The sequence below is a fragment of the Metarhizium album genome (assembly GCF_000804445.1).
Source record: "Metarhizium album ARSEF 1941 chromosome Unknown scaffold_2, whole genome shotgun sequence".
Classification (NCBI taxonomy): domain Eukaryota; kingdom Fungi; phylum Ascomycota; class Sordariomycetes; order Hypocreales; family Clavicipitaceae; genus Metarhizium; species Metarhizium album.
In genome coordinates, this window is record NW_024467576.1 from 1749152 (window position 1) to 1763280 (window position 14129).

Below are 14129 nucleotides of genomic sequence, written 5' to 3' on the forward strand. Positions count from 1 at the left end.
GGGGGTTTTGGTTGGATGGAAAGGGGGGGGTGGTTCTTGAATAAATTACTCCGTACCCAGCAGTCAATCGCACCTGGCAACACCGCAGTAAATCATCTACTTTCGAGTACCCTACACGCGGTGATGCGTCGTCGACAGCCAGGCTCTACCATACCAATTGCCGGACCTTGAAGGTACCAGTGCTCCTGCTGCATGTCTTGGCGTCTTCGCTGCCAGGAATTCGAGCCTCAGGTGCACAAGATCTGCTCCAAGATACACACTGTCAGATGCTCCGTACTCGGTATCGCACTGTGTGGTAAATACGCTGCCACAGCACCGAAACGCCGAAGCTTGCCTCCCTGGCTGCGGAAATCCCTAGTAACGAGCTACTTGGGGGCACTGGGGAGCTATATTGGGGGCACACTAATCTAGGTGCTGAAGTCGATGACGACGTTAACTTTGACGGCAGAAACCGAGATATGCGAAATGATGCAGCTACCCTGTACCACCACCATCCGCCAGAGAAACATGTTCTTAGCCTCACCTTAATGCTACACTGACATGTCAGGCCAATGATCGGTAGCAACACAGGGGCATGTTTATCCAGACGAGGCTCAAGTATAGTAGCCTCACCCAATCGTCGTCTAAACTACGCACTTGTCCGTCCGTACTTGGGCCTTGGGACATTTCTGCTGCACTACGAGATTCGCGGTTTTTGTGAAGACAGACGGGCACAGACACTCATTCAGCTGGTTCGCGGTCAACAAGAAGCGGCACAAGTCGGGCAGGACGCTGGAACTTGGGGCATCGTGCGATATCACAGAGAGTCTTATAGAACCACAGCTCCTGGGTATCCGATGCGACGGCCACAGGTGGTGAGTGACCGAAGCAAGGAATAGCCAGCCAAAAGTTCGCTATCGTGTATATTTCGCCCGGCACAAAATAGGCTGAAATTCTGCTGTGCAATGACCACCCCTGCTACTAAGATAAGCACGCCGTAAATCAGATCCCATCACACCTGAGCACAAGGCCCGTGGTTGTGTGTCGAGATATGTCACAGCAAAGCCTGGAGTCGTGAGGTTGTGCGCTCCAAAAGAAGTGCAAGTATCGGGAGAAGAGTCGACGCGCCGAAGCGGGTAGCGGTAGAAAGCAGAAGCATTTCTTCCTACCGCCATTGCTGCGACTCGCGCGGTTTCGATAAGCCCCTGGCGCAGAAAAGGGGCCAAGGCCAAGGGAGGGATGGGAGCTCCAGCGCATTGTGGGCTCCCTCCAGAGTCGGCGTTTTATCGTTGGCGAGAGGACAGGATAGGTGACATCCCCCCCATGCTTCTAACTCTTGTTGAGTACAACTTGACTCCGTATATGATATATGCGAGGATTGCAACATTTGACACATGCACCGGCCGCCAGACGTCTTGCGCCTTCCCCGTCCCAATCGGTTATCAACGAGGTAGGTACTGGGTATTTCTGCAACTACCTACTTAAGTAGGTACTTACCCAAGTACCTACACTTTAGACTATGCCCGGACATTTTGAGCCTGAGAGCGTACCTACTTAAGAAGTAGGTAGGTACCTTAAGTCGTCACTCGAGGTGCTTGGTAAGAAGTACTTAGGTACTTGAAAGATCTCGCTCGACGTTCAGCATGTGCGCAATGACCCTTAACTTAGAACACTGTCTACTTCCAGGAAGTATGTAGGTACTTAAGTAAGTTACTCGGTAGGTGGCCACCGAGATAGGTACTCAAGAATTTAAGTACTTCGGCACCTAAAGAAGGTAGGGACTCCAACCGGACCCAAGTAACAACCTGGAAAGGAACCCTACTTTAAGTACCTACCTTAGGTGCTCCGTACTTAAGGTACTTAATAGAAACCTGGTACCTAATACACTACGGAACTTATGTACGTACTTAAGTACTACGTGGCGTGAGGGGCCTGTCGGGAAACACTATGCTCGTCTTTAGTAGTTGCCAGCTAAGTACTGGGTACCTACTTGTAAGTAGGTGAGTACTCAAGTATGAAGCTGTGCCGGTAACGGCACCAGGCGCCGAGGTAATGAAAGTCCAAGGAACTCAACCACTGGCTGTACTTGGGTCAAACGTTGCGTGCGGCACGGCAGGGCGGCGGACTCGAGTCGTTCTCGATGGCAGGAGGTGGTCAGCCGATGCCAGGCCATCTCAACTTCTCAAATCGCGGACAGTTTCAAGTCAGGTAGTACTTACTTACTTATGCAGTAATGCTACCTGACCAGACGTTATTAATAACTCGTAGCACTGGACCTCCTGCGCCTCACAACATCGAACCCACACAACCAGACTCTCAATATTCAATGTTCCCCTCCAATTCCTTGTCTCCTTAGACCTCCCCGCGCCGACAAGCACCAGGTTCAGCACACAGCGCATCGTGCATGTGGCATGATTGTTGCATTTGCGGATTCATAGCCTGCCACCTGCAGCTCGGTGAGAGGGCTGACTCGCGCTTTGGCCATGTCCTGAGGGCATCAATCAGCAGGCCGCCGAAAACCAACCAACCTCGAACTGCTCAAGTCTTCAACCGTCGACGTTGCCTTTTTTTTAACCCTTCTTTGGCAACCTCCGGCGTGCGGCGCAGTATCCCAAGCTTGCTGACCCCAGCCTCAACTCTGCCCGCCACATCAACCGCTTGACGGACGATTCGCTCCTTTATATCCATCTGGCGCTCGACAAGAAAAGCTGCTGCCCTCGCCGTCTTGCGCTGTTCTTGTGTGCGTCGTGCCTCTGAAGGCCAACTAGCCCCTCTAACCCCCGCACTCGCCGCCATGGATGGCATTGTGGGCACTGCGCCGCACGGCACCATGTATGTGCGAGCCTTATACGACTACGACGCCGACGACAGAACCAGCCTCAGTTTTCACGAAGGCGATGTCATTCAGGTCATCACTCAGCTGGAGAGTGGTTGGTGGGACGGTGTCATCAATGGCGTCCGCGGCTGGTTCCCAAGCAACTACTGCCAAATCATCGCCAGCCCAGATGACCTCCCAGAACACGGCCACAACGGCCTCATGGACCGCCTTGACGACGAGCCCGACGAACCCGATGGCTTCGATGAGAGCTTCGACCAAGACGACGATTCCGAGGCAGAAGATGCCTCAGCTTTGCTGCCGCAGGGCACCGACACCGGGGACAAATCAAGAGCCGACTTCTGGATTCCCCAGGCTACACCCGACGGTCGGCTCTTTTATTATAACATGATGACCGGCGATAGGAGTATGGAGCTGCCTCTGGAGTCACCCTCGTCTTCAGCCGAGACTGGCCCTGGAGATCGGTCCAACGTTAACATCCCAGACAAAACAAGACCACCACCCGAGATGATGGCGCGCGGGCTGACCCGAGATGAGGACGATGACTCGACAACCTCTGCCTCCGAAGCCGAAGGCGAGTCCCGAATGTTTGCCTCCCGAGGTTTTTTGGTATGACCCCATGGCAGAATACATCTTGATCCCAGTTCCCCGTGCGCACCCAAGTCACTAATCGCCAAACAGGGGAGAGAACGAGCCTCCACGAGCGGTGCCTTGTCACCTTCTACTTCCATGGATTCAATAAATGGCACATCTCCTAACCGGCGGAAAAGAAACGACGGGCGCCACAACGGCAAACAAGGCCCTTCACAGCCTCCGAATATGGCCTCGGCCACTTCCTTTACGAGCACAACATACAACCTGCCAACGACTGCAACTGTTCCGCGTTCCTTTTTCGACGACGGGTCTACACCCCCTTTGACGTGGAGCCTATTAGTTTCCAACATGAAACGTGCCATCGACCGATACCGCGAGGCAATTACGAAAAATCGCCGATCAGAATATGTTGCTAGGGCTGAAGACATCTCGGACCATTTGCGACTGCTTCTCGCGGCCGGTTCCGGTACAACAGACAATCACTCTGGCCAGCCGTCCATTATTTCTACCAACAAGGCGCTGTATCCCCATTTCCGAGACATGATGTCAAAGTTCTCAAAACTTGTTATTTCGTCACATATTGCTGCGGCGGATTGGCCAAACGCCGAGTCTGTACAAAAGTGCCTACAAGAAGCAGATGGGGTTCTCCTTGGGGTCTTCAGTTATGTTGAAGTAGCCCGACAACAACGCGGGGAAGAGATACCCCGCCTATTTCCTGGTTTCGTGATTGGCAGCACCGTCGGAGGTGGCTGGCAGAACAATGGTCTGGGGCCAAGAGATCCCATCACGGCCAATTTTCTGGAGGATGAAGAGGGCCTGGCAGAGCCGTCGGTATTTTTGAACAGAAGAATCCTCGAAAGATTAGACGAACAGAAACGAATCTTAGTGTCGAGCATTCGCGAGCTTGACAAGAGCCTGATCACACCCGAAAAGATTATAACGTCTCTCCGTCATGAGATTGTGGGGAATAATGTATGCTCTGCAGGCGGCAAGGTTGTCGAAATTTTCAAAATGTGGATCGCCATGATTGAGTCGATTGATCTTTCTCCGCTGGGAAACGGCTATCAGTCCCCCCAGTTGGGTGATTTTGGCATCAACAAGCAAAGCTTGTACGACAATATCGCGGACTTGATTCTTGGCTGTCAGGCGGTTGCTGGACCGTTGGCAGATGAGTGGAACGAAGTGTGGGGCGAATCTCTCGAAAACCGTCTGGAATACGTGCGCCAGTGTGCTAGAACTTTGGAGGCGAATTCATCTCACATTGTGTTCTCCTTGCAACTCCTTTCGGAGCAAGTTCAGGTAAACTCGCAGCTTCCACAGCACGCTGAATCTCGTACGCGAGAACACTCTGGCTCGCGAACCAAGTTACAACGGGCTGAGGCCACGCCGTATGAACGATCGCATCAGCGGTCGGATTCGAGATCTGCACTTAGCAGGCCACCCCTGATAACGGCGCAACCCCTTGGTGAAGGTGACCCGGCGGCCAGCAACTTCAGAAAAGGAGACTATTCCAAAGTCAAAAAGATCTTTGGAGAGGATCCTTCACCACAGGCCGGTATGCAGGCTGGCGACGATATTCCCGACTTCTTACGGCTTGATTATGAAAATGATGTGTCATGGGATACCAAGACCGCGTCGCCTACGGTGAAGGGAGGTTCTCTCCTAGCGTTAGTTGAACAGCTCACCCGCCACGATAAGTTAGACTCGAGTTTTAACAACACATTTCTTCTTACCTATCGGTCCTTTACCTCGGCGCGAGAGCTCTTCGAACTATTAGTTGCACGGTTTGGCATCCAGCCACCGGATGGTCTCAGCCAATCAGACTTCGAATCCTGGCGTGACAGAAAGCAAAAGCTGATTCGGTTTCGCGTCGTGAATATCCTCAAGAGCTGGTTTGACAATTTTTGGATGGAGGAGCACAACGATGAGTCGAGGGCGTTGATTCGCGACGTTTACACTTTTGCGAGAGACACCGTCAAATCCACAGAAACCCCAGGTTCGGGTCCTTTGATGGCTGTCCTGGACCAGCGGTTGAGTGGGAAAGAAGCCGGTGCTCGTCGAATGATTCAAACATTGAATCAAAGCACCCCAACACCCATTATTCCAAAAAATATGAAGAAATTGAAGTTTCTGGATGTTGACGTTACAGAGTTTGCTCGCCAGCTCACCATTATCGAGTCGAGGTTGTATGGCAAGATCAAGGCAGCAGAATGCCTAAACAAGACCTGGCAAAAGAAAGTTGCGGAAGGGGAACCCGACCTCGCGCCCAACGTCAAGGCATTGATTCTCCATTCCAATCAAATGACCAACTGGGTCGCGGAGATGATCCTTGCTCAGATGGACGTGAAGAAACGAGTTGTTGTGATCAAGCACTTCGTCGCCGTTGCCGATGTATGTTTGCCGGGCTATTTCCCATGCTCTCGAGTCGCTGCCTTTGGCCACCGTAGCAACTACTAACGCTAATAAATACAGAAATGCCGGAGTCTAAACAACTTCTCTACGCTGACTTCCATCATCTCAGCCCTTGGAACGGCGCCGATTGCTCGACTGAAGCGGACTTGGGATCAAGTGCCCCAGCGAACACAAGGAGTCCTGGAAAATATGCGTCGAATCATGGCTAGTACCAAGAATTTCGGCGAGTATCGTGAGGCGCTTCATGCAGCTAATCCGCCGTGTATCCCTTTCTTTGGTACGTGTAGAAATCAGATTGGATCTGGGGCTCTCACTAATGCCTTGGTCAGGTGTCTATCTAACCGACCTCACTTTCATTGAGGATGGTATTCCCTCCATAATCAAGAAGACGAACTTGATCAACTTTGCAAAGCGCGCAAAGACTGCAGAAGTAATCCGGGACATTCAACAATACCAAAATGTGGGATACTCTCTGCAGCCTGTCCCTGAGCTGCAAGATTATATGTTGAGTAATATGCAAGCTGCTGGAGATGTACATGAGATGTACGACAAGAGCTTGCATGTAGAGCCAAGGGAGCGAGAAGACGAAAAGATTGTGAGGTACGTGTATTGCCCAGCGGAACCACCCACCCAGCTGCCATGGTGTCTGGCATTGAAGACACTTCCTGGCACAGGTTTCGAGAAAATTTGATCAGTCTCGCCTACCAACCCATTCTTCGCACATCCTCCTGACGATTCTTCCTGTTTCAAAAATGAAAGGAAGAAACAAACTTGAAACAACTTATGAACATGTGGCTAACATATCCATTTCTCCTTCAACTTAGGGTCTTGGCTGAATCTGGATTTCTCTAAGTTTCGAGAACACGATGTGGTGGATTTAGCCTATGAACCGAATCTGTCAAATCCGAGCAACCGAAACTTTCAGCTGGCTACCTAGTTAACTAACCAAGATGAGTGGACAGAATCCGGCACACACATCATCTGCAGTACAACAGTGCTATCACAATGTGCACGAAACCCCTCACAGAGGTACTAGTCAAGCTGAGGAAGGTATTGCTAACAGCCGAATTGTTCCTTGATAGGGACAGCTAAGGCGCCTCATCTGTACCTGACCCTCAGTTGACTGTGCATCCCTCGTTTCGTTTTTATTCGATGTGACGGTGGCTAGGGCGCTTCATCATCCTGGCATAGTTGCAAGACTTTGACCAATTCATCTGCTCATCTACCTCACGAGGTACGGTCAGCGGCCAAATATTTGGACTATCAATGTCCACGTGTATCGAGATAAAGCGAGCAATACCTTTAGGGCCGGCACGGCTCCTTTCTGGCCCCGTTCTGATATTCAGAATTCACTGGTGAATGAGAAGATCAGACTAGAGCGCTATTTTCTATTGATGCGTCGCCATGGTTAGCGTTCTGTCGCAAAATGTTCTGAGATTTATGCTTATGAGCAGGCTGGACTGCATATTTGGTGAGAAAGCTACGCCTTCTTCTTCTTCTTTTTTTTTTTTAAAAAAAGAGAAAGAACTCTTGGTGAGGCAGGGCAAGCTGGCTTGTGGTTTTTGGAGCTTTTCGCGGCCGTCTTGAGTATTGCCGGCAATGAATGCGGCCGGCATGTTTAGATATGAGCAACGATTGTGGCGATAATATGGCAAACTAAAAACGCTGTACATAGGGTACTTGTAAACTCTGTTCATATACAGTCAATTTTCCGTGGCTACCGTGCATGTTGGGTTATCAGGTATGGAATTATTAAGGCGCGATGATTTCAGTTTTTCTTCTTTTAGCATTGAAAGTGTATAAAATGGAACAAAATCAAAGAGTAAAGTAAGCTAAAGAAAACCAGAAGAGATGCAGACGATGCAGACGATACTGATAAACACATGTTGGCGCCAGTATCACGCGGTATCCTGCGATGTCCGAACGATTTTATGCAACAACATGGTCCCGATCAGGACTTGTGCATATGCAGCTTGTCCTTGATCTTCTCCTTAAGGCTTGGCTTGTCGTCCTTGCTCCCGCTTCCAGACGCAGACGAAGAAGAGTCAGGCTTGGTGGGCTGGTCAGCGCCGCCCTCGTGGTCGACTCCTTTCTCCTGCATGAGACCTGGGAGCCGGGAATATGGTGTCAGCACGACGTGAATCCGGTAAAGCTCCACAGCATGGAAAATCGTGGCTTTCTTGTCTTCTTTTTCAATTTCCACAGATGGCTGGTCCGCGGGGACCGGGGAAACGACTTACGATCGGCCTCTCTTCCCGCTCCGGGGTTCACCGCGTCAAAGTTTCCGCCGTCTGCAGCGAGACCCGTTGTCTTGACGTACTTTTCGCCGGTGCCTTTGCTTTCAGAGCTCGGGTTCTCGTCGGCGTCAGCGGCATCGGCTTCAGCGGACGTAGATTTGGACCCGGCCCGGAGGTTGCCGGCGTCACCGCCGTTCTCTTTGGCAACGGCTGCCAGGGGTCTGGGACTGTCATGTGCCTCTGTGTTTTTCTCGTCGCGCTTTGGCGCCGAATTCTGTCTGGATTCACGGGCGGTGCTCCCTCCAGACTCTGTTGTCGTGCTGGGGGCCTCGGTGTCTTGCTTGGTGTCTTGCGTCTCTTTTGAGAACCTGCCTTCTTTTTGTGCTGTTGTGGACTCTGGGTCTGCTCTGTCCTGGTCTTTGGGGTCTGGAAACCGCGTCAGTTTAGAATAAGGGCTTCCCTTACGGTGAAGACGCTTGTGGGTTTGTCACGGGTGACGAGACGTACCGGCATTGCCGCCGTCGTATGGCTCGCCCTTTGACACGTCGCCTTGAACGCCGGAAATGGGCTCTTCATGTTCTGTACCATCTCCCCATACTGCCTTCACGGCACTTTGTGCTATGTTGCTAACGGTTTCCATGGCTGTGCCGCTTTTGTGAAGACGCTACGGAGAGAGAAAGAGGGGGAGAGAGAGATAGAGAGAGAGAGAGAGGGGCAAAAAGCCAGAGGTACTGATACGATAGATGCGCAAGTTTATGGATTCGGAACGTTGGGAAATGACGCGAGTCTAGCTTGCTGGGGGTCCCGTCGGGGGAGATCTAGTCTTCGGCTGTTGGCTGTGGATGACATTCTACTGATTCACACTAATCCCGTACAGCAGGACCAAGTTGTAAACGAGCCACAACCAGAACCAACGGTGGGGATTTCTGACGTCGTAGCAGTGCGGAATGGACGCGGACGGGGGCAGTTTATTGGCGCACCAGGGTCAGCAACAAATGGGTGGTAAGCATGATTATAACCAGAGATTGCTTTTGGGCTTGTGCTGGCGCTGCTGATTTGTGATCAGAGGTCGTGGGTGGCGAGCTGCCCGGGTGGGAAACGGGGTGCTTTTGGCCCGATGGCAGTCCCAGCACATCGATGGAGCGGTGGTTATTACGCTGATGTCGATCGGTGACGGATGACGGACGACGGACGACGGACGACGGACGACGGACGATGGACTTTCTCGGACGTCGGCAAGTCGGATAATCAAAGCACAACGTCGGCCTTGCATGCATGACGTAACTTATAATGATCTGGTTCCAGTCATCGCGCCGTTGCACAGCGGCTGGCGCCATGTGACCGACGAACTGGGTATGCGTGCCTGCAAGAAGCCTACTGCGCAGTCAGTCTGGTGTTGCATGTTGTGCCTTGGGCCTTGTGCTGTGAGAGACGTTGAGCTTGATTCATTCGTCCTCGGTACGGAGGACTGTTATCAACATTTGAGTCTGATGTTTTGGAGCTGCGTCACTGGCTGCTAGTCGGTGGAGAGGAGGGACGGACGAGCTGGGATATGCACGTGTACATATACATGCATAACTAATAACTACATAACTCCAAGTACGGAGCTTTTCGCACAGAGCTGCCGGTATACACAATGCTCAACTTGAGCAGAAGCAAGCAGTACCGATAATGAACCGCCCATTCTGTCTTGAGGATACAGAGTTCGGACAACATGTCGCTGCTGTCACGCGCTTCCGTCGTCGCCCCAACCATTCAACAGCCATTCAATTCAAATCGTTGCCCGCTCGTGGCGTCGGGTCTCCAAAATCACTGGTCCGCGGCGCCCTAAGCCTCGGACGTGGACACCATCCATCGTCCGCCCCGACGACGTTTGCGCCTAGGGACCTCGAGTCCGACCTTTCCACCCAGGGTCCTTCGTCTGTACACGCGGCGCCGTCTCAGCTCTGCGACCATGAATCCGAGTCCCGTGTGAAAAGGGCCTGCTTGCCTTCCTGGCAGCTCACCAGATACGACGTCGGCGCATGTACAATGTTGGCTTCTGCACTCCTCTGCCTGTCGAATACACCTCAAACTGACAAATTCCGTCATTACTCGCAAAGCCGAACACATCCAAACATCTTGCGACCCTAGGTAGAGTATGCGATTCCTGGGCCTCGTCTTCCCTACCCTCAGCCTTTGTCTCGCCGTCCGCAACATCTCCCCTCTGCCTCACCGTGGCGAGCCGTCAGGAGAGCAGACATGGACCCCAGTCTGGCATGGTCAAAGGCGGCCGCAGCAGCAACATGTCCTGATGACTCCTCCGTGTATGTTCATGCCAACAAATACCATCTTTGTTACACTTAGCTTACCCCTGAGGCGTGTGTCCAGTGGCCTCTGTGGAAGAACCCGATATCAAGTTTCCGCACAGCCCATTCCACCAAGCCTCTGGCTTCATTGCCCTTGGCGACTCCTACTCAGCGGGCATAGGCACCGGGTTCAACGGAACGGAAAATGACTGTCGTCAAGGTCTTCATGCTTACCCCGTTTTGATCCACGGAGATCTCAACCGCGCTCGTGGACGTCATGACACCGCCGCAGAGCTGCAGTTTCTGTCTTGTACGGGCTCCACGATCGGCGACATGCTCGCGGGAGCCGACCATAGTCAGATCGATGGCTTGAATGCTACGATGCATGCAGACTTTGCGCTCCTGTCTATTGGCGGCAATGACCTTGGCTTCTTCAACATCATGAACAGCTGCATCTTCCGCTTCTATAGCTTTTACTCGGGAACCTGCGAAGATGCTTTACGCAATTCTGAAGAAGCCCTCAACGGCCCCGAGTTTGAACATTACCTTCGACTGGCCATTATGGAAATTCTCGACCGTGTGCAATGGGAAAAGAGGCCCTCGTTTTCCATTACTGTCTCGGGCTACGCTCGCTTTTTCAACGAGGACACCCAAGATTGCGACCAACGATCGTTTGGAGTGTGGTGGCGTGGACCGAAACTGAAACGCAAGCTTCGCCGTAGGATGAACAGGATGGTTCTTTCGGTCAACGACAAGATTAAACGCTCAATCACCGCGATAAACGCCGATTTCACGGAGCCCAGGGTCATGTTTGTGGACTACGATGATGCTTTCGAAGGTCACCGGTTCTGCGAAGCCAATGTCACTGAACCAGATTACTCCAGAAATGAAACGTGGTTTTTTCTTGTTGGAGGCAAAGACAACCACCGTGGCTTCCAAAGTCAGCTGGCGGGACCCGACCAAGGCGAACTGCTTTCCCCCAGCTCACCACTGATAGATCCAGACACTTGCTTGGGACCTGCCCAGAAGTCAGGTGACTGGGGTGAGTTGGCGTTGTGCCTGATGGCCAAGGCTGCGAGAGAGGACTCTTCCCTTCGGACCAGCGAAGGAGCAATTGTTGCCCAAAACTCCATGTGGTATGTGCCTACATATTATGGCAAAACGTTTCATCCTGTAAGTGCCGCAAAAATACCCTCCCCTGATCTGATCTGGTCCCAGCAGTGCGCAGATGTCGTATTCCATCCTCCATAGTATGTGAGCTGATGCAAGTTTCTCTCATATACAGCGGACGTTGGGGCACATGGCAATTCGTAACCGCATTTACCGGCTCTGGAGCGGAATGAGCCAAGGTATTTAAATGTAGGTAGGTCCGACTTGATTTCTTCCTTTTTGCCTACTTTGCCTTGCAGAGATGTACACATCCTGCCAAAAGGCGTAACGAATAAGGACGGAAATATATACAAGGAACAAAATCTAGTAACGTGAAATGATGAATTGCCATCCAACATCATGACTCGGCGTATTGCGTACTTGAATATTCTATTATGGAAACTCCAAATTCCAACGTCATAGAAGATCGCGATTCAAGTAAAGCTACTATCCCCCCAATGTTCCGTTGACATGTCAGGGACAATCTGCTTCGCCCGCGCGGGGAGATGTCCAAAACTTGGGTCTAGCTTATGCCCTGTACAACAAACAACAACTTAACGAACTGCAAAGAGAATATTTTGGCACCTCGGTATATACTCTGTGCGGAGCGCATATTGACATCGGGTGGGTCACTGAGTCCGGGGGTGGGTGTCGGTCTATCGTTTTACCGCTTCCGGCCGGCCAGTCCCATGCGCCGCGCGACATCGTTGTTTAGGCTACCAGGTTGCTCATGTGTTGCCCGACATTCTGCGTTGTGCATCGTGCGTCGTGTGCATCGTGCATCACATCCCATGACTATTATATTTCTTTGTATCATTCGTAAGGCCTTGCGCCGTGGATGACACAGCCGCTGAATTATTGGGGGAAGTTGCCGATCAACCGCACTGTTAGGCGGCTGCTTGGTCACGACTCACGACGACGACCACGGCATCCACCGCCATGGCACCCGACGCTGAACCTCGCAAAGGCAAGCCAGGCTCGCCATCCAGATGGGTCCCGATAGCAGCTAATCCTTGCTCTCAGATGATCCAACCATCAAAGTCTCGTCGAAGAGGGAAAGCAAATCAGGTACCATTAAGCTGAAGAAGCCGCCTCCGAAGCACAGCAAGCCAGGCAACTGGAGGGACGGTAGTGTTGTCGAAGGTACGTTTCATCACATAACCACCACGTCATTGAACTGGCTCTAATGCGGCCATGTTAGATGAGAAAAAGAAAGCCGCGAACTCGCCCGCTACCTCTGTGGCCTCTCCTGGCCCGGTAGTGAATCAACTAGATGACAACGCCCGAGAGACGTTTGCAACAGGACGGCCCCTGGAAGATAGCCCGGACCTTCAACAATGCAAGCACTGCAAGAAGAGCATTTTAAAAACCGCTGCAAAGGCGCATATTGCGCAGTGTTTGAAGCTAAAGAAGGAGAAGGCGCAAAGGAAGAAGGAGGCCCGAGAGGCCCGAGAGAGGGCCAAGGAGGCCGCCAGAGAGGAAGAGGCTCGAAAAGCTGATGAAGAGAATGGAGACGATGACAGTGATGACGACGATAAAAAAGGAAATGTGGCAGGAAAAAAAGCAGGCAAGAAGCCCGAGGATGAGAAGAAAGGCGGCAAAAAGAGGAAAGCCGACGGCGAGCCCGACAAAGGGCCCAAGGCGAAAAAGAAGAAGGACGAGCCTAAAGCCAAGGTTCCGAAGCCCAAAGGTACGTACAGCTAAACTCACTATATTGGACGACGAGTATCATCAATCTGTTTGGCTGACGTGGAGATATCAGGGCCGGTTGATGTTGAGAGACAGTGCGGCGTGATATTGCCCAACGGTCAGCCGTGCGCTCGATCGCTTACGTGCAAAAGTCACTCGATGGGAGCAAAACGTGCTGTCGTGGGTCGTTCTCTTCCGTACGATATGCTGTTGGCGGCATACCAGAAGAAAAATCAAGCAAAACAGCAAAGTAAGCTATTCAACCCCTCAAGAAGCCTCGGCGAGTCCGTCCTCTGTCGGATGATGTCAAGTACTGACCACCCGTTTTTTGTCTCCTCACAGAGGCTGCCCTCGATGCGAATGCTCCCGTTGAGGATGACGACGACGCGAACGGACCTGTCGACTCTGATGAGGAAACCGGAGCCGTAATGAGCGCCTTGTCTCACTGGCATCCCCAACCGCTTATTCCACAACCTATTTTCACCCCAATTAAGCGACAATATCAGCTATCCAGACTTCATGAACAGTTGCAGCTGGCAACGAATGGAGGCCGCACCAACATTTTTCACGTGGTAGGATATGGGGCTCAAAAGCTGCCGGAAGGACACCCCGGGCTCGTTGAAGGAGAGGATGCACCGGGCGAGCCAGATCTGGGAGCCCTGGGCTTTCCTGGTACTGCCCGATCGTCGAATTTTGGTGCCGCAACCGTGTCACAGAGGCGGTCTTCCGTGACAAGCCGCGGCTGAAGTACGGCGGGCTGGGTCTTGATTCTGAGGAATCCTGAGTTGCCACGTCGCTCTCAATTCTTGGACTTGGCCTGACTTGACTACCTCGGTTACGTCGGCGCTTTTTATATTTAAAATATCCGGATGCTTTCACATAAGACCAGGAAGTCGAAGCACCAATTTGGAGGAATTCTCTCTTTTCGGGTTTATATTTTTTTTT

General features: G+C 52.0%; 3 protein-coding genes across 3 annotated transcripts; 2 read left to right on the forward strand and 1 right to left on the reverse strand.

Annotated features, from left to right (window-relative positions):
• Positions 1-2773: 2773 nt before the first annotated feature.
• On the forward strand, positions 2774-6553 carry MAM_01640 (Ras guanine nucleotide exchange factor; the record flags this gene model as incomplete). The annotated part of the gene is made up of 5 exons (XM_040820439.1): positions 2774-3424; positions 3497-5800; positions 5882-6098; positions 6151-6421; positions 6496-6553. 5 exons carry the CDS (start codon positions 2774-2776, stop codon positions 6551-6553), a joined length of 3501 nt encoding a protein of 1166 aa, XP_040681927.1.
• A 1219-nt stretch (positions 6554-7772) lies between these two features.
• On the reverse strand, positions 7773-8698 carry MAM_01641 (glycine-rich cell wall structural protein 1; the record flags this gene model as incomplete). Its single annotated transcript, XM_040820440.1, has 3 exons — positions 7773-8008; positions 8062-8484; positions 8566-8698. The coding sequence occupies 3 exons, from the start codon at positions 8696-8698 to the stop codon at positions 7773-7775; spliced, it is 792 nt and encodes a 263-aa protein (XP_040681928.1).
• A 1500-nt stretch (positions 8699-10198) lies between these two features.
• Positions 10199-13930, forward strand: MAM_01642 (esterase; the record flags this gene model as incomplete). The annotated part of the gene is made up of 7 exons (XM_040820441.1): positions 10199-10364; positions 10429-11519; positions 11575-11596; positions 12519-12638; positions 12697-13185; positions 13258-13434; positions 13527-13930. The coding sequence occupies 7 exons, from the start codon at positions 10199-10201 to the stop codon at positions 13928-13930; spliced, it is 2469 nt and encodes an 822-aa protein (XP_040681929.1).
• Positions 13931-14129: the final 199 nt, after the last annotated feature.